The sequence below is a fragment of the Mustelus asterias genome, chromosome 10 (assembly GCF_964213995.1).
Source record: "Mustelus asterias chromosome 10, sMusAst1.hap1.1, whole genome shotgun sequence".
In the NCBI taxonomy this organism is placed as follows: Eukaryota; Metazoa; Chordata; class Chondrichthyes; order Carcharhiniformes; family Triakidae; genus Mustelus; species Mustelus asterias.
This window is the reverse complement of record NC_135810.1, coordinates 115,300,030-115,320,372: the sequence shown is the minus strand read 5'-3', so window position 1 is coordinate 115,320,372 and position 20,343 is coordinate 115,300,030. Positions and strand designations below refer to the sequence as shown.

At 45.9% G+C, this 20,343-nt stretch overlaps 1 protein-coding gene across 1 annotated transcript in view; it reads left to right on the top strand.

Annotated features, from left to right (window-relative positions):
• Positions 1-2,184: 2,184 nt before the first annotated feature.
• mxra5a (matrix-remodelling associated 5a) overlaps positions 2,185-20,343 on the top strand; it is a 35,435-nt gene continuing 17,276 nt past the window's right edge. The window contains exons 1-4 of the mRNA XM_078222880.1: positions 2,185-2,393; positions 8,507-8,636; positions 10,547-10,937; positions 15,316-20,106. Of these exons, the coding sequence (XP_078079006.1) occupies positions 2,185-2,393; positions 8,507-8,636; positions 10,547-10,937; positions 15,316-20,106 (5,521 nt within the window). The remainder of the gene's footprint in view (positions 2,394-8,506; positions 8,637-10,546; positions 10,938-15,315; positions 20,107-20,343) is intronic.

Sequence of the window (20,343 nt, the reverse complement as noted above, 5' to 3'; positions counted from 1 at the left end):
TCCCGAATCCAGTGCTGAAGGAGGCCATTCGGCCCATCGCATCTGCACCGACTTTCTGAAAGAGCGTCTTGTGATGACTTCAGCCAGGCTAATGAGGTTGGCTTGCTAGAGTATGAACTATCTGATGAGTCCTAATCGATGGTTAAATCAGGGAGCCTCATGCTCACTATTTAAAGCAGGTGTGTCAGACTCTCAGCCTGCATTCAGCAGGGAGCAACTGGAGAGCTGGCTGTGTACAGGTGTATGGTGTAAATAAAGTAACTTAGTCATGGGACTTTCGCCTCTGTGGAGTTATTACACATCTTACTCAGGTCCACTCCCCTATGCATTTAGAATGGCAAATCCCCTTAACCCACACATCCTGGGACACTAAGGGGCAATTTAGCATAGACAGCCCACCTCAACAGCACATCTTTGGAGTGTGGGAGGAAACCGGAGCACCTGGAGGAAACCCACTCAGACATGGGGAGAATGTGGGCTGGCACGGGGTGGCACGGTGGCATGGTGGCACATTGGTTAGCACTGCTGCCTCACGGCGCCAGGGACTCAGGTTTGATCTCCGGCTTAGATCACTGTCTGTGCGCAGTCTGCATGTTTTCCCCGCGTCTGCGTGGGTTTCCTCCGGGTGCTCCAGTCTCCTCCCACAGTCCAAAAGAAGTGCTGGTTAGGGTGGATTGCCATGATGTGGAGATGCTGGCGTTAGACTGGGGTGAACACAGTAAGAAGTCTCACAACACCAGGTTAAAGTCCAATAGGTTTATTTGGTATCAAATACCATAAGCTTTCGGAGCGCTGCTCCTTCATCAGATGGAGTGGAAATGTGCTCTCAAACAGTGCACAGAGACACAAAATCAAGTTACAGAATACTGATTAGAATGCGACTCCCTACAACCAGCCAGGTCTTAAAGGTACAGACAATGTGGGTGGAGGGAGCATTAAACACAGGTTAAAGAGATGTGTATTGTCTCCAGACAGAACAGCTAGTGAGATTCTGCAAGTCCAGGAGGCAAGCTGTGGGGGTTACTGATAATGTGACATAAATCCAACATCCCGGTTTAGGCCGTCCTCATGTGTGCGGAACTTGGCTATCAGTTTCTGCTCAGCGACTCTGCGCTGTCGTGTGTCGTGAAGGCCACCTTGGAGAACGCTTACCTGAAGATCCAAGGCTGAATGCCCGTGACTGCTGAAGTGCTCCCCCACAGGAAGAGAACAGTCTTGCCTGGTGATTGTCGAGCGGTGTTCATTCATCCATTGTCGTAGCTTCTGCATGGTTTCCCCAATGTACCATGCCTCGGGACATCCTTTCCTGCAGAAAGGATGCAGAAAGGACTTGCAGAATCTCACTAGCTGTTCTGTCTGGAGACAATACACATCTCTTTAACCTGTGTTTAATGCTCCCTCCACCCACATTGTCTGTACCTTTAAGACCTGGCTGGTTGTAGGGATTCGCATTCTAATCAGTATTCTGTAACTTGATTTTGTGTCTCTGTGCACTGTTTGAGAGCACATTTCCACTCCATCTGACGAAGGAGCAGCGCTCTGAGAGCTTATGGTATTTGCTACCAAATAAACCTGTTGGACTTTAACCTGGTGTTGTGAGACTTCTTACTAGGGTGGATTGGCCATGCTAAATTCTCCCTCAGTGTACCCGAACAGGCGCCAGAACGTGGCAACCAGGGGATTTTCACAGTAACTTCATTGCAGTGTTAATGTACGCCTACTTGTGACAATAATAATAATAAATAATAATAATAAAACATGTAGACTCCACACAGTCACCTAAACCGGAATCGAACCCAGGAATAAAGATGTGTTGGGTTGAATCTATAACAGAGTGGATTGTGCCTGGGTTGGTAAAAGGAAAGGACTTGATGAGGTAGATGCCCTTGTCTTCTCACACCGCCACACGTAATGCTTTGGATACCTATTGACCAATACCTGAATGGTTTATTTCTTTTTCTGCAGGACGAATTGGAACTTTACGCTCCTCCCAGGGCATGGCTTACACCTTTAAGCAGCTGTCCTTTTTTGATGGATCACTCAAGATTGGAAAGATGGCAACATTTTGATATTTCCTGACAGCGCGACGGTAGAATCTGTGCCACCCGTGAGCTTAAAAGCAAACGCCATCGTCCTGCACTCTGCCGCAGACTGTGTGGAAGTTCCAGCATCTCTTACAGCAGAATGGCGAAGATGCTTGAGGTGTTACGCAACGTGGTTAATGTGGAGACCCTCTCCATGGTGCTGATTCTGTTTCTGGGATTGCCACGTCTGACACTCTCATGTCCCCATACCTGCGTCTGTTATTTCTCAACCGAAGTCCACTGCACTTTCCGATCACTAACAGCAGTGCCGACCAGAATACCAAAGGAGGTGGAAAGAATGAATTTAGGGTTTGTAGACTTCTGCACGTGGTGCCTGATCTCTTGGAACTGTGAAGTATAATTGTGTGGTTGCAATGTCTACAAAGGGTATATTTGCATACCAGCTGACAAAGATGAATTCTAAGGGCGAATAGATTGATCTTTATTTCAACTTAGTATCCTGTCCAGTGCAGAAGAAGGCCATTTGGCCCATCATGTCTGCACCGACTCTCCGATAGAGCAGCCCACTCAGGTCCTTTCCTGTAACCCCATGTATTTACCTCGCTAATCCCCCTAACCTTCACATCTTGGGACACTAAGGGGTGATTTAGCATGGCCAATCCACCTAACCTGCAGACCTTTGGATGTGAAATTTAGTTGCCCAATCTTTACTGGGCTGACTCTCCAAACTGAGGGGAGGAGTTTCAATCAGATAGGTTTGTGTAATAATCCCCTAGTTATACAGTCATCACTATTGATGCCAGATTTAATTCAGGTTTATTTAATTTACTGCATTTAAGTTGCCCAGTTGCTGTGGTGGGATTTGAACTCATGTCACTGGATGCTGGATTACTAGTGCTGTGAACATAACCACTATGCCACTGTTCCCGATAGTATTTCATATGGACATATGAAATAGGAACAGGATAGGACCAAATAATCTGTTGAAGCTGATCCAACGTTCAGTATGATCATGGCAGATCTGCAGATTCAACTTCACTTTCCTGTCTGCGTCCCATATCCCTTGATTCCCTCAAAAATCTGTCTATCTCAGCCTTAACTGTATTCAACGAAGGAGCATCCACAACCCTCTGATGTAGAGAATTCCAAAGATTCGCCACCCTCTGAGTGAAGAAATTTCTGCTTGTCTCAATCCTAAATGATCAGCCTCTTTACCTGAGACTGAATGCGGGATTTTACGACCTCGCTCGGACGAGGCTCGTAAAATCCTGCCCAAGGCCAACGGGCAATTCCGTTTTGTGAGCCTAATCCGCCCCCATTCCGGGGCGGGCAAGGTGATAAAATTCCAGCTAGCGTCTCCTTGTTCTCGGCTCCCCAGCCAGAGGGCGCAACCCCCTGATATCTACCCTGTCAAGCCCCTCCAGAAGCTTGAATGTTTCAATGGGCTCGCTTCTCATTCTTCTAAACTCGAATGAATATCGACCCAGTTTACTCAGCGTCTCATCAAAGGACAGACCTCTCATCCCAAGGACCAATCTAATGAACCTTCCCCATATTGACTCCAATGACTTTAAATATCAAAGCCAAATGATATTTTTCACCAAGGCCCGTACAATTGGAGCAAGGCTTCTTTATCCCTGCACTCCAATCTCTGTGTAATAAAGGCCAACATGCCATTTGCTTTATTAATTACTTGTTGCACTTGCATGCAAACTTTTTGTGTTGCTTTGGCAAGCACACCCAAGTCCCTTTGAACATCAACATTTACAAGTTCCATGCCTTTTTAAAATATTCTGCAATTCTAGTCTTCCAAGCAGAGTGAAAAACCTCACATTCCCCATGCCTCTCCATCTGCTATCCTCACTGCTCACTCACTTAACTTGTCTCGATCTCTTTGCAGCCTTTTCGTGTCCTCCTCACAGCTTATATTCCCACCTAAAGGTTTTGAAAGTTTATTTATTAATGTCACAAGTAGGCTTACATTAACACTCCAATAAAGTTACTGTAAAAATCCCCTAGTCGCCACACTCCGGCGCCTGTTCAGGTTCACTGAGGGAGAATTTAGTATGGTCAATGCACCTAACCAGCACGTCTTTTGGACTGTGGGAGGAAACCGGAGCATCCGGAGGAAACCCACGCAGACACGGGGAGAGAATGTGCAGACTCCGCACAGACAGTGACCCAAGCTGGGAATCGAACCCAGTTCCTGGTGCTGTGAGGCAACAGTGCTAACCACTGTGCCACTGTGCTGCCCTAAAAAGTTTATACTATCAGCACACTTAAATACATTACTCTCTGTCTCTTTGACTAAGCCATTAATATCGTCTACAAATAGCTGAGGCACTCACTGATCCTTGCAGCATTCCGCTAGTCACTGCCTGTCAACTTGGAGATGTCTCATTTTTCCCTGCCCTCTGCTCCCCACCTGTTAAGCAATCCTCTGTCCATGCTAATAAATCACTCCCAACTCCACCTTACCTTATGTATTAACATTTTGTGTGGCACCTTTTCAAATGTCTTTTGGAAATCCAAGTTTTCTGGGGTTCCCCTTTATTGACTCAAATAGTTATATCCTTAAAGACTTGAATAGATTTGTCAAACAGGATTTCCCTTTTGTAAAGCCGTGTTGATTTTTTCTCATCATAGCATGCTTTTTGAAGAGCGTTTTTAAGAATTACTGAACAATAGATTCCAACACTTTCCCGGTGACTGAACATAGAACATAGAACAGTACAGCACAGAACAGGCCCTTCGGCCCACGATGTTGTGCCGAGCTTTATCTGAAACCAAGATCAAGCTATCCCACTCCCTATCATCCTGGTGTGCTCCATGTGCCTATCCAATAACCGCTTAAATGTTCCTAAAGTGTCTGACTCCACTATCACTGCAGGCAGTCCATTCCACACCCCAACCACTCTCTGCATAAAGAACCTACCTCTGATATCCTTCCTGTATCTCCCACCATGAACCCTATAGTTATGCCCCCTTGTAATAGCTCCATCCACCCGAGGAAATAGTCTTTGAACGTTCACTCTATCTATCCCCTTCGTCATTTTATAAACCTCTATTAAGTCTCCCCTCAGCCTCCTCCGCTCCAGAGAGAACAGCCCTAGCTCCCTCAACCTTTCCTCATAAGACCTACCCTCCAAACCAGGCAGCATCCTGGTAAATCTCCTCTGCACTCTTTTCAGCGCTTCCACATCCTTCTTATAGTGAGGTGACCAGAACTGCACACAATATTCCAAATGTGGTCTCACCAAGGTCCTGTACAGTTGCAGCATAACCCCACGGCTCTTAAACTCCAACCCCCTGTTAATAAAAGCTAACACACTATAGGCCTTCTTCACAGCTCTATCCACTTGAGTGGCAACCTTTAGAGGTCTGTGGATATGAACCCCAAGATCTCTCTGTTCCTCCACAGTCTTCAGAACCCTACCTTTGACCCTGTAATCCACATTTAAATTAGTCCTACCAAAATGAATCACCTCACATTTATCAGGGTTAAACTCCATTTGCCATTTTTCAGCTCAGCTTTGCATCCTATCTATGTCTCTTTGCAGCCTACAACAGCCCTCCACCTCATCCACTACTCCACCAATCTTGGTGTCATCAGCAAATTTACTGATCCACCCTTCAGCCCCCTCCTCTAAGTCATTAATAAAAATCACAAAGAGCAGAGGACCAAGCACTGATCCCTGTGGCACTCCGCTAGCAACCTGCCTCCAGTCCGAAAATTTTCCATCCACCACCACCCTCTGTCTTCGATCAGACAGCCAGTTACCTATCCAATCGGCCAACTTTCCCTCTATCCCACACCTCCTCACTTTCATTCTGAATTCACGGAAATCTTCCGGGATCATTTTAAAATATAAAGAATTTTCAAAATCAGAACCAGCATATCCACTATCTCTGCAGCTATCTTGTATAGGACTCTTGGATGTAGGCAAATCAGATCCTGGGAATTTGATTGATTTTAATTCCTTGAGTTTCATCTCATTTATTTTTCCACTGACAATATAGACCTTAACTTCCTCACTCTTAGCCCTAGGTTTGTGTCATCTTCCGTGAAGACAGGCACAAAATATTGTTCAATGTTTTTGCCTCTTCCTCATTCCCAGTGATAATTTCCACGTCTCTGTTTTTAAGGGACCAAAGTTTAGAACAAAGAACAAAGAAAATTACAGCACAGGAACAGGCCCTTCGACCCTCCAAGACTGCACCGACCATGCTGTCCGACTTAACTAAAACCCCCTACCCTTCCAGGGACCATATACCTCTATTCCTATCCTATTCATGTATTTGCCAAGACACCCCTTAAAACTCACTATCGGATCCGCTTCCACTATCTCCCCTGGCAGCGAGTTCCAGGCAGCCACCACCCTCTGTGTAAAAAACTTGCTTCGTACATCTCCTTTAAATGTTGCCCCTTGCACCTTAAACCTGTGCCCCCAAGTAATTGACTCTTCCACCCTGGGAAAAAGCTTCTGACTATCTACTCTGTCCATGCCCCTCATAATCTTGTAGACTTCTATCAGGAAATACTTTAGCTATTCTCTTCCTTTTTCTTACTTTATTCGTTCATGGAATCTGGACAGTACTAGCAGGGACAGACTTTACTGCCTATTCTTAACTTCCCCTTTTGTATACAGGTATGGTATTTTTTGCAATCTGTTTTAAGGTATTTGTCTAGTTTACTCTCATTCCATTTTTCCCTTTTTATCAATTTTTTGGTGGCTCTTTGTCGGTTTCTAAAATATTCCCAACCTCATACTTGCTATTTTATGATTTCACAGGATGTGGGTGTCACTGGCTAGGCTAGCATTTATTGCCTATCCCTTGAGAAGGGCGGTTAGGGATGGGCAATATTTATAAGCCTCTTTAACCTCTTTAATCGTTTCAACATAGAATCACAGCATCCTACAGTGCAGAAGGAGGCCATTTGGCCCATCAAGTCTGCACCGACCACAATCCCACCCAGACCCTATCCCCATAACCCCATGCATTTACCCTAGCTAGTCCGTCTGACACTAAGGGGCAATTTAGCATGGCTAATCCACCCAACTCGCATATCTTTGGACTGTGGGAGGAAACCGGAGCACCCGGAGAAAACCCATGCAGACAGGGGAGAATGTGCAAACTCCATACAGACAGTGACCCAAGCCAGGAATCGAACTTGGGCCCCTGGCACTGTGAGGCAGCAGTGCTAACCACTGTGCCATCCCAATATATTAAGCCTCTTCTTTGAACTTAATGCTCCTCAACGTCCTTAGAAAGCCGCGGAGGGATCTTTCCCACTGAGGTTTTGGTTTTGAATGGAATGTGTTTTGTTCAAAATATCTTTATATTTCCAACTGTTTATTCATTGCCACACAGTTAAGTCTATTTTCCCAATCAGCCACAGCAAGTTCTCCCCTCATACCTATGTAATTGCCTTTGTTTAAGTTCAATCATCTTGTTTGTGATTGGAATATGTCACTTTCAAAATTACCATGGAATTCAATGTTATTATGATCACTATTTCCTAATGGTCTTTCATCAGGTGAGTCTAATGAAGGAGCTGCGCTCCGAAAGCTCGTGCTACCAAATAAACCTGTTGGACTTTAACCTGGTGTTGTGGGACTACTTACTCTTCCTCCATTAAAAGCAGGAGTGTGTTGGGTTTGGGATTGAGATTTTTAAAATCTTGATATCCCACCCAACCCAAACCGACCTGTTTTAAGAGGTTAAAATTCTCCACAGTCAGTCAGCTGTATGTTTGACAGGTAAGGCATTGGCCATAGCTCCGTTGGCATCTCCCTCACCCCCAAGGTAGAGAGTTGAAGGCTTCAAGCCCCATTCCGGAGACTTGAACACAAAGTCTGGCCTGACAGCCGCAGTGCAATAGTAACAGGGGTTGAGGGGGGCGGGGGGGGGGGGGGGGGGGGGGCGTTTGGGGGCAGTGGTGGTGTTGCACTGTCAGCAGTACTGTTCTTCGCATGGGAAATCAGCCCTCTGAGATGGATGTCAAAGGTCCCACGATATTATTTGAATGAGAGCAGAGGAGCTCCTCCTAGTGTCCTGGCCAATAGCCAACCTAACTAAGGCAGGTTATATGTCTTAAGTAAGGCAGATATTTAATTGCCATTTGAGAGACCTTGCTGTGTGCAAGTTGGCTGCTCGATTTCTTACACTAAAGAACCTTCAAAAGTACTTCATTTTTTGGGATGCCCTGATGCCAGAAAAGGCGCTATATAAATGAAGTTCTTTCTTTATCTGTGCTGGTAATTCAGCACACACAAATCTACCACAAAGATCCATTGACAACTGGAAAAACTGAGTCATCCGAATATTTGAGCTGGTGGGTGCAATACCTAGTTTGGAAAGTTGAGACGTTTGCTCTAGAGATTGTGTCGCATTGGTTTTTTAAAAAACATTTTGACCAAGGTACAGGACGATGATTTGCTTCTTCCCTATTCTCACAGCTTTAACAATATACAATCCGTGAGCAAACTCTCCTTCCACGGACTTCAAAAGCTGGAGCTTCTGATGCTACACGGAAATGAAATCCAAAGGCTTCCGGATGGAGCTTTCAATGATTTGCAATCATTGCAGGTAGTACTTGGTGCCTGGATGTAAATATTTAAATCACAGCATGCATTTAAGTTTAAGTTTATTTAGTTTATTTATCAGTGTCACAAGTAGGCTTACATTCACACTGCAATGAAGTTAGTGTGAAAATCCCCTAGTCGCCACACTCTGACGCCTGTTCAGGTACACTGAGGGAGAATTTAGCATGGCCAAACTCCAATAGATTTGTCAAGCACAGTTTCCTTTTCATAGATCTGTGTTCACTCTGCCCAATGTTAACTTTGGCCAAGCTTATCAAGATTTTCTTGTATCCCTTATCGCATCCCTAAGGATAGAGTCAAACAATTTTTCCACTACTGATATCAGAGTAACTGACATGTAGTTAGAACCATAGAACCATAGAAAATTACAGCTCAGAAACAGGCCTTTTGGCCCTTCTTGTCTGTGCCGAACCATTTTATGCCTAGTCCCACTGACCTGCACTTGGACCATATCCCTCCACACCCCTCTCATCCATGAACCCGTCCAAGTTTTTCTTAAATGTTAAAAGTGACCCCGCATTTACCACTTTATCCGGCAGCTCATTCCACACTCCCACCACTCTCTGCGTGAAGAAGCCCCCCCTAATATTCCCTTTAAACTTTTCTCCTTTCACCCTTAACCCATGCCCTCTGGTTTTTTTCTCCCCTAGCCTCAGCGGAAAAAGCCTGCTTGCATTCACTCTATCTATACCTATCAAAATCTTATACACCTCTATCAAATCTCCCCTCAATCTTCTACGCTCCAGGGAATAAAGTCCCAACCTATTCAATCTCTCTCTGTAACTCAGCTTCTCAAGTCCCGGCAACATCCTTGTGAACCTTCTCTGCACTCTTTCAATCTTATTTACATCCTTCCTGTAACTAGGTGACCAAAACTGTACACAATACTCCAAATTCGGCCTCACCAATGCCTTATATAACCTTACATAACACTCCAACCTTTATACTCGATACTCCGATTTATAAAGGCCAATGTACCAAAGGCACTCTTTACGACCCTATCCACCTGTGACGTCACTTTTAGGGAATTCTGTTTCTTCTTTTCTTATTTGGCAAGTTTACATACATCACTGTTGTAGAATCTAGGGAAGTTTAAAGGTTTATTTATTCGTGTCACAGGTAGGCTAACATTAACACTGCAATTAAGTTACTGTGAAAATACCCTAGTTGCCACACTCCGGCGTCTGTTCAGGTACACTGGGGGAGAATTTAGCACGGCCAATGCACCTAACCAGCACATCTTTGGACTAGGGAGGAAACTGGAGCACCCGGAGGAAACACACGCAGACACGGGGAGACCGAGCACACTCCACACAGACAGTGACCCAAGCTGGGAATCGAACCCGGGTCCCTGGCACTGTGAAACAGCAGTGCTAACCACTGTGCTGCCATAGGATGCAATAGACTAAAATATTTCAATTGTCAGGCAAAGATAGATTTTAAACAGAAGAATGCCATATACAGCAATGTGGTTGACTCTCAACTACCCTCCAAGGGCAACTAGGGATGGGCAATAAATGCTGGCCAACCAGCGATGGGCATGTCCCACGAATGAACAACAAAAACTTTTCTTTATCCCCTGCATTCTGCCGAGTTAGCTTCTTGCAGTTAACTTGTCCCAGATCCTTATTAGTGCCATAGCTTTTTCTCTTTAATATTTTCTTTCCTCCATCCCTCATCAAACCTCCCAAGAAGATCCAATAAATTTCAGCAAATCTCTGTGTGGGCAGCGCAAGTATAACCGCCCCAATGATCTGTGAAAGAGATGCACGTGCTTCTTGTTAATATAATGCCACGGTGTTTTTTGGTGTAAATCATTCTGCATGCTGAACTGATTTAGCTTTGTTTTGGGATTGCCCGTTAAGTTTCAACTTAATTATCCTCCTCTCGCAGGTCCTTAAACTGAGTTACAACAAAGTGAGTGTCGTAATGGGGCAGACCTTTCAGGGCCTGGTGAATTTATTACGCCTGCACATTGACCACAATAAGATTGAGTTCATTCAGCCGGGCGCCTTCTACGGACTGACCTCCCTGAAGTTGGTCCACCTCGAAGGGAACCTGTTGCAGCAAATCCATCCCAGTACCTTCGTGACCTTTTCATTTCTACGGCATTTCAAAGTTTCGTCGGTGAAGCACCTCTACCTCTCTGATAATTCCATCAGGACGCTGCCCCGGGAGATGCTGCATTCCATGCCGCAACTGGAAAACATCTACCTGCATGGGAATCCATGGTCATGTGACTGTAGGTTAAAATGGCTCCTGGACTGGGAAAGAGAGGCTGCAGGTAAATCAGCGACTTAGCATCAAGTGGTAACGCACTTGTTATCTAAGTTTTTTTTTGGAAAAAGGTGGGGTGGGGGGCACGGTGGCACAGTGGTTAGCACTGCTGCCTCACAGTGCCAGGGGCCCCGGGTTCAATTCCCGACTTGGGTCACTGTCGGTGTGCAGTCTGCACATTTTCCCCCTGTCTCTGCATGGGTTTCCTCCGGGTGCTCCGGTTTCCCCCCACAGTCAAAGATGGGTTAGGTTGATTGGCCATACTAAATTGGCCCTCGTGTTGGGGGATTAGCAGGGTAAATGAGGGTTGTGGGAATAGGGCCTGGGTGGGAATGTGGTCGGTGCAGACTCAATGGGCCGAATGACCTCCTTCTGCCCTGTAGGGATTCTATGATTGAACACGCTGATCAAGACAAGGAATGTGTGTTGGAAATGGAGTGTTTTCCACTTGTAATTCCAACAGCAGTTAGTCCCAGCTGGGGTCTGCTAAAACGCACGGTGAATCTCCCTTCCCCTCTGTACAGGCTGAGGTTTTTTTTAAAGTTTTTTTATTTGTGCCACAAGTAAGCTTACATCAACACTGCAATGAATTTTCTGTGAAAATCCCCCAGCCGCGCCTTTCGCACTGTGGGAGGAAACCGGAGCACCTGGAGGAAACCCACGCAGACATGGGGAGAACCTACAGTCTCCACACAGACAGTGACCCAAGCCGGGAATCAAACCCGGATTCCTGGCGCTGTGAGGCAGCAGTGCTAAGCACTCTGCCAACATGCCACCAGTCTGCTAAGATACACAGTGAATTCCCCTTCCCCTCTGTACAGCCTGAGGTTTTTTTTAAAAGTTTATTTTATTAGTGTCACAAGTTGGCTTACATTAACACTGCACTGAAGCTACTGTGAAAATCCCCTAGTCGACGCACTCCGGCGCCTGTTCGGGTACACTGAGGGAGAATTTAGCATGGCCAATGCACCGAACCAGCACGTCTTTCGGAGTGTGGGAGGAAACCGGAGCACCCGGAGGAAACCCAGGCAGACACAGGGAGAACGTGCAGACTCCTCAGGTTCTCCTCTCTGTTGAGATTTACCCTGATCAAATTCTTTAATGTGATGAAGTGGTTTGATAGGGTAGGTGTAGAAAAGATGTTGCCATTTGTGAAGAGTCTGAAATAAAGACGTCGAAAATATCTTTAAAATAAATCCACAAGGAATTTTGGAGAAATATCCTTACTGATAGTGTGGCGAGAATGTGAGATCTGTCATCAATGGAAATGGTTTTAAGGGGAAGTTGGATAAGTTAAATGTTCACAGAATCCCTACAGTGCAGAAGGAGGCCATTCAGCCCATTGAGCCTGCACCGACAATAATCCGAACCAGACCCTATCGCCTTAATCCCATGTATTTACATTGCGAATCTCCCTGACTCTAAGGGTCAATTTAGCATGGTCAATCAGCCTAACAAGCACTTCTTTGGACTGTGGGAGGAAACTGGAGCACCCGGAGGAAGCCCACACAGACACGGGGAGAACGGGGCCGGAATTGAACACAGGTCCCTGGTGCTGTGAGGTAGCAGTGCTAACCATTTACCCTGCTTATACCCTGACCAATGCACCTAACCTGCACATCTTTGGACTGTGGGAGGAAACTGGAGCACCCGGACGAAACCCACGCAGACACGGGGAGAACGTGCAAACTCCTTAGAGATAGGATGTATGCGCATTTAGAAAGGAATAAACTCATTAACGATAGTCAGCATGGTTTTGCGAGAGGGAGGTCATGCCTCACTAACCTGGTGGAGTTTTTTGAAGAAGTGACCAGAATGGTTGACGAGGGAAGGGCCGTGGATGTCGTCTATATGGACTTTAGTAAAGCGTTTGACAAAGTCCCTCATGGTAGGCTGGTGAAAAAGGTTGGGTCTCATGGGATAAAGGGGGAGGTGGCTAGATGGGTGGAGAACTGGCTTGGTCACAGAAGACAGAGGGTGGTAGTGGAAGGGTCTTTTTCCGGCTGGAGGCCTGTGACTAGTGGTGTTCCGCAGGGCTCTGTATTGGGACCTCTGCTGTTTGTGATTTATATAAATGATCTGGAAGAAGGTGTAACTGGGGTGATCAGTAAGTTTGCGGATGACACAAAATTGGCAGGACTTGCAGATAGTGAGGAGCATTGTCAGAAGCTACAGAAGGATATAGATAGGCTGGAAATTTGGGCAAAGAAATGGCAGATGGAGTTCAATCCTGATAAATGTGAAGTGATGCATTTTGGTAGAAATAATGTAGGGAGGAGCTATACGATAAATGGCAGAACCATAAAGGGTGTAGATACGCAGAGGGACCTGGGTGTGCAAGTCCACAGATCCTTGAAGGTGACGTCACAGGTGGAGAAGGTGGTGAAGAAGGCATATGGCATGCTTGCCTTTATAGGACGGGGCATAGAGTATGAAAGTTTGGGGTCTGATGTTGCAGATGTATAGAACGTTGGTTCGGCCGCATTTGGAATACTGCGTCCAGTTCTGGTCGCCACACTACCAGAAGGACGTGGAGGCTTTGGAGAGAGTACAGAGGAGGTTTACCAGGATGTTGCCTGGTATGGAGGGGCTTAGTTATGAGGAGAGATTGGGTAAACTGAGGTTGTTCTCCTTGGAAAGACGGAGGATGAGCGGAGACTTAATAGAGGTGTATAAAATTATGAAAGGCATAGATAGGGCGAATGGTGGGAAGTTTTTCCCCAGGTCAGTGGTGACGTTCACGAGGAGTCATAGGTTCAAGGTGAAGGGGGGGAGGTTTAACACAGATATCAGAAGGACATATTTTACACAGAGGGTGGTGGGGGCCTGGAATGCACTGCCAGGCAAGGTGGTGGAGGCGGACACACTGGGAATGTTTAAGACTTATCTAGACAGCCATATGAACGGAGTGGGAATGGAGGGATACAAAAGAATGGTCTAGTTTGGACCAGGGAGCGGCGCGGGCTTGGAGGGCCGAAGGGCCTGTTCCTGTGCTGTATTGTTCTTTGTCTGTTCCACAAAGACAGTGACCCGAGGCTGGAATTGAACCCGGGTCCCTGGCGCTGTGAGGCAGCAGTGCTAACCACTGTGCCACCGTGCCACCCTATGGACAGGATTTTACGGCCTTGCTCATCCTGAAACTATAAAACCCACCCGAGGTTGACGGACCTTCCCATGCTCCGCCCCTCGCCCAGTCTGATTTCTGTGGTGGGCGGGACGGTAAAATTCTGGAGTATGACTCTAAAATTAATCAATATATAGTCATGCAACCACTTGAAGTGGCACATTTCTTGTGGCTTTCATGGTTATCTTACAAATAAAGGAATGTGAGTTGTGTTGACAACCACATTCTTCAATGCAAGGATTGCACTGGCCTCACAATGACAGGAGTGCAACATCATTGCAAACCAAATCAATGTTGAGGCCAGAAAACACATCTTCAAGTGACGTGTAACAGGAATCAGAAACTTCCTTCAAAACTAGGCATGGTGGCACAATGGTTAGCACTGCTACCTCACTGTGCCAGGGACCCTGGTTCGAATAACCGATAAACTTTAAACTTTATCATGAGATATTACCAGAGTGGGAATGACGGTAGTGCAACCGCCCTTCCGACAGGAGTTGGGATGGCCAATTAATTCAATTCAGTGGCGAGCCACTTTGCACCCCCATTGGGATTCTGCTGCTGTTGAGGGAGTCCCCATGGGTTAGGATCCCACTTCTGGTTCTGGCAGCGAGACTTCACTCTCACTGGCAAAGATGTGGTCGGTGCAGACTCGATGGGCCGAATGGCCTCCATCTGCACTGTAGGGTTTCTACAATCTATGATCCAGCAACTGTCCTGGAATCAGCCATCTCTTGGGAGAAATATGATATGGCATCATGTGCCAACAGAGCTGTAGGAACATAGGAATTAGGAGCAGAAGTAGGCAAATTCAGCCCTACGAGCCTGCTCCACCATTCAATCAGATCATGGCTAATCTCTCCCTGGTCTCAAGTCCACCTCCCCACCTTTTCCCCATGTCCCATTATCACATTTTGTATCAGAAATATATCTATCTCCTTTTTGAAACCCTTCAATGATTCAGACTTCACCGCGCTATGGGGCAGCAAGTTCCACAAATTCACCACCCTCTGTGAGAAGTAGTTCCTCCTCATCTCAGTTTTAAATCTACTGCCTTGCAACCTCGACCTGTGACCTCTTGTTTGAGATTGCCCCATACGAGAAAACATTTGGTCTACGTTTACTTGATTAATCCTTTTTAACTGTACCCTAACAGCTCGCAGCATACTCAGAAGAAACGTGGAGAAAAAAAGAGAAGGATTGAGTAAAAGAAAGAGATCTCTGTCAAATACTTTGATGGTTCTTTTCTTACCTTTCGCAGGTGTCGTAAAATGTAAAAAGGACAGAACATATCCAGGAGGGCGGCTGTGCTCACTGTGCTCCCAACCCGAACAATTCACCAAGAAGGAGCTTTTTAAGTTGGATTCCAATGCCCTCACCTGTACAAAGCCAACAATTGTATCCCCATTGAAGAAGAGTAACGTTAGTGGATGGGAAGATGACGAAGGTGAAGATCTGTCCAATCAAAATCATCAAAAGCCATTTGGAAGCATGACTTTGAACTTAACTGACCAGCAAGGGAACCACAACCACTTAGTCTGCCACCTCAACAAACTGAGGAACGATACGACGATTCAATGGCATCGTCCAAGCGAGCAAGAAATTGCAGTCAATCTGACCCTTTCAGCAACTCTTATGTGCCACATGGATCAAAAAAAGATGGAGAGGCTTTGGAAACTCATTGCCTACTACAGTGAGACACCTGTAAGGTTAGAAAGAGGCTTGATGTTGTCCAAAGAACCCAAACTTAGCTATCGATATAAACAAGCTGTCGATAATGATGCTTACTATTACACCGGTGTGAAAGCAAATGTTATGGCTGAGCCCTCATGGTTAATGCAACATTACATCAACATACAGCTTGACAGAAGGCAAACTACAGCGAGCCATGTCATCCTTCTGTTCTCAATGTACCTGTCACAGCACTTTCCAATCAGCAATGCCCCAAAAACCAAGACCAGCTGGGTATTAATAAAAGAAGAGGAGGGGGCAAGGACGGACCATGTTTTAGTTACGGGGACTATGCTGCAGCTAAACTGTCCAATTCTTGCCTCAGCGAGTCCGTCAGTACAATGGGTCTTACCCAATGGCTCCCGTTTGGAAGCTCCGTACACGAGTGAGGATAACCGTATTTCTGTCTCTAGCACTGGGAAATTAATAGTGAAGGCTGTAGGTTATTATGATTCAGGCCCATATCAGTGCATCGCGACTATTAAGGATGACTCTGATACAATGACCTATCGGGTTGCTGTGCAACCCACCAGAGTCCATGCAAGTCAAGTGGAAGAAAGTGGCGTCACTGTGCATTCTGGAGATACCATCTCTCTGCTGTGCACTGCCTCCGCAGTACCGAGCGCCCAGCTGAACTGGATCCTTCCAAGTAACAATGTGCTCAGGGCCCCATCAAACACCACTGGTGGATTTGTTATGGAGAATGGAACTTTGGTCATCAAATCTAGTCACGTTCGCAACAGTGGGCATTACAGATGCCTCGCCATCAACCAGTACGGCATCGATTCGCTGACGGTTAACGTGGCCGTCATTAAGAAGCTGCACGGCCAATCAGCCAAAAAGGGGAAAGGCAGTAGAGCGCCAATCCCCAACCTCTTTATAAGAAAAGAGGATCCAGTGACTCAGGAACAGGAGGGCTCAGGGAGAGACACAGCATATGAAAGTCAGAAGCAGGTCACCTACAATAAATACACTGGCAGCGCATCCATTGGGCGAAAACGTCTTCATGCTGATGACACCCATGACGGTTCCCAAGTAGGATCGAACAGGAACGTCAAGCTGAGACCAGGGCCACAGCGGGGCAGGGGGAAGACAGCCACAGAAGGCAGGAGAAGATGGGATTCTCGCAGAAGAGTTAATATGTCCAATAAAAAGATTGACCCACAAAAGTGGGCGGACATCTTGGCAAAGGTGAGAGCCAAAACTATTCCTAAAGTGACGGCAAACCCCTTGTTCCAAATCTATAAACCCACCACCATATCTCCAGCAAGGAATGAAAGCCAAATGCCCAATGGGCTCAATCCAGCCTCAGAAGAAGAGTCTGGCGTGGAGGAATCATCAGGTACTAGTGATGTAAACTTTTCAGAGGATGAATTAATACATGTAACCTCACCTCATAGTACAATAACGAAAGAATACGATATGCCGGAGAACACTACACTTAACAAACCTCTTGTTCTCAAACACCGGGAACATTTTTTGCAGCAAAGAGTGAGAGGTGATACTAATCCTGCCAAAAACCAAATCTCTAGTGCTTCTCATACTGACCCCATTCTCCAAAGCGCTACTGAGTCCAGCACTGTGGCCAAGTTCCTTTCAAAACCAAGGCATGAGTCAGAGATTTGGGAATTGCCAACAGCCTCGGAACAGGTCAGTACTGAGCCAAGAAGAGAAATGATTAAGATACAGCCAACTCCGGGGGAACCAGGAGATGATGATGATGTATCTGTCATTGGAAGCAAAATTAATGCTCCAAAAACCGTTGCACGTCAGGAGTTAGCAGAACCTTGGATGACTAAAGCTGTTATAGATCCAGCAAGGAAGCCTCTTGGAAAGGACTCCGTCATTGATATTGCAGATACAAATTCTAACAATGAAACAGACAGCGCGTTTATCAGAGGAGGTCCAGTCTTAGCGAGCGAAACAGTCCCCACTTTGGCCGCAACTGAAGCAACTTCAACCACCACTAGCCCCCCTACCTCGTCAAAGAAAACTAGAACGACCACTGCCTTGGCCTCCGCCACTGAAGCAGCTACCCTTACAACGTTGGTCCCCAACACCATAACTAGACCAACTATTATCACAACTACTGCTACCAGTCCTCCCACCCCTGCAGCCAAATCTACTACAACGGAAGCCACGGTACCCATAACCATGGCAAAAGTGGCCACTGTTGTGAATGTTAATGCAAGGGCTGGCCAAAGCAAAAATACGTCTGTTGTTGCTTCGCGAAATCATCCAAGGAGAAGGCTCCCTGGCAGAAGGAGGTTTCGGCCTAATAGGTACAGACAAAGGCAACATTTATACCCAATAGCCAGGGCCAAAGAAATAAAACCAACCAGGGTAAATGTGACGCCAGCCACCCAGTCAACTGTGACGTCTGTTCCAATAGACATGAGCCATTCTGAAGCTGGCCAAATCAAAGTCAACATTATATCAGAAAAAGAGCCAGATTCAAAGTTAGCAACCATAGCTTCTAGCCAATTAAATTTGCCTCCTTTAGAGCAACTCACAACGAAGGAAGCAAAATTAATATCAGTGGATGTCTTGATACATTCTCCATCCACAACCAAACCTTCAGGTACACCTACCACTCAAGGGCCACAGCCTCCGAAGTCACATCAACCAAAACCATTAGCTACAACTCAGACAATACTTGAAACTACAGAAGCTCCATATGTTCAAAGGGATTATAAATTGCACAATGGTACAAAACTTGACGCTACAACTGTATCACCTCTGACATCCAATACCTTTGGTAAACCTCCAGATCTCACTACTCACTCACAATCTCTGGAGTCAAGTGATAGACACGTTTCAACCACAGCTTCAGTTATTCCAATGGGATCTGGGAAATTGAAGGGAGTACAGGACAGCGGAAAAACGGCAGATATGATCTTAAATCCACTTGTCCCAATTACTGCACTTCCCATTCCCACAACAATTACTTTGACATCAAAATCTGCAGTGAATTACTTAGAAATATTAACCACAAGCACTGCTTCTAATGTACAGGGATCTAGGGAAACTCCAGAATCAAACACTGTGCCACCTTTGGAAATAGAGACTAAATCACCAGAGGTCGAAACTTCTGACAGAATTTCCACACTTCAACAAAATAGAAGTGATAGTCCGTCAAAACTAGCTTCTTCTCCTGACGTAACGATAGCTCCTTCACAATTTCCCAACCAGGACATTGCCCCATCTAGTGAAGCAACAGAAGAAAATGTGCCAGAAGCCCAAATGACCAATGTAACCTTCACACATGTCCCTCTTTTGCCTTCTCAAGCCACAGTTTCAGTGGGCAAAGCAAACCTGCCTGCACTTCTTTCTCCACAAGGTGCTTTGCCCACTCCGAAAGCTGCTGGAATGGGAGCAAAGAATCAAGATCGACTGGAAAGCAAGACAACATCTGAAAGTAATAATAAACCAGATAGCGTCCATTCGAGGAAGCACTCAGTAACTACACGAGTCAGACAACAAGTTAAAGAAACGTACACGGAACTGTCGAACAACTTAACTTGGATTTCAAAGCACAAATGGAAGCCAGATGCAAATCTCAGCAGAATATCCATTCCACACCAAGGCTCTAGGCCGAAATCTCCCAAATATATTCCTGTAGGAGTAACGGAAAAGCCGCTGACACCTACAACAAGGGTTTGGCCCCACAGTTTTGCAGCTGGAGTATGGTCAGGAGATACTGCCAAGCCTGAATGGGGAGCATTTCCAACTAGGACAATGCAAACCATAGCAAAACCTGATGAACCTTTCATCAAGTCGTCTACTGCAATATCAGCAACCCCATTCAGAACAAGCCCAGTGATAGTCAACAAAGTAGTCAATGCTGATTTAGATGCAAATTCAAAAACAGCTAAAACAAATTACATACCATCACCGAGACATTCCGTTGTCCAAACGCCTACCGCAAATCAAGGTAATCAATGGCGACCTCAGGCACAGACCCCAATCCTATTTACTAAAGAGAAAACCTCAACAACTATCCCCAAGACGACCGTGCCCGCAGTGACAGTGCCCACGAATACCCCTCCAACTCTACCCACAACAACTCGCGCTGCTCAATTGCTTGGCAATACCTCATTGAACAAAAGGTTACCTCATACCCCAATCTTTCCAAAGCGAGGAGGGAATTCATCCGATACTGCACAACTCTGGCCCAATATCAGGGCAACCAAAGGAAAGCCAAGAATAGTTACTAGGAATCCTCTGACGATGTCAGTAAAAGCAGAGATGGATGTTTATCTACCTTGTGACACAGTCGGGGACCCCAAGCCTTTTGTGTTTTGGACAAAGGTGTCAACAGGTAAGTGATCCATTGACAACATCTGCTTGAGAGCCTTATTGTCAGTAAACTAAAAAGAAATGAAGTGTTTTATCAATTAGAAGGAAAATTGTGATGGTTTCAGTAATGGGCAGCAATACTAAATGTCAACATGAACATTTATTCCATATGAGTTAGTCAAGGTACCCACTCAATCAGATGTCACATTTCTTTGGTACAAGTGTTACATTAGCTCAGTGTTGGGTTGCCAACTCTGAT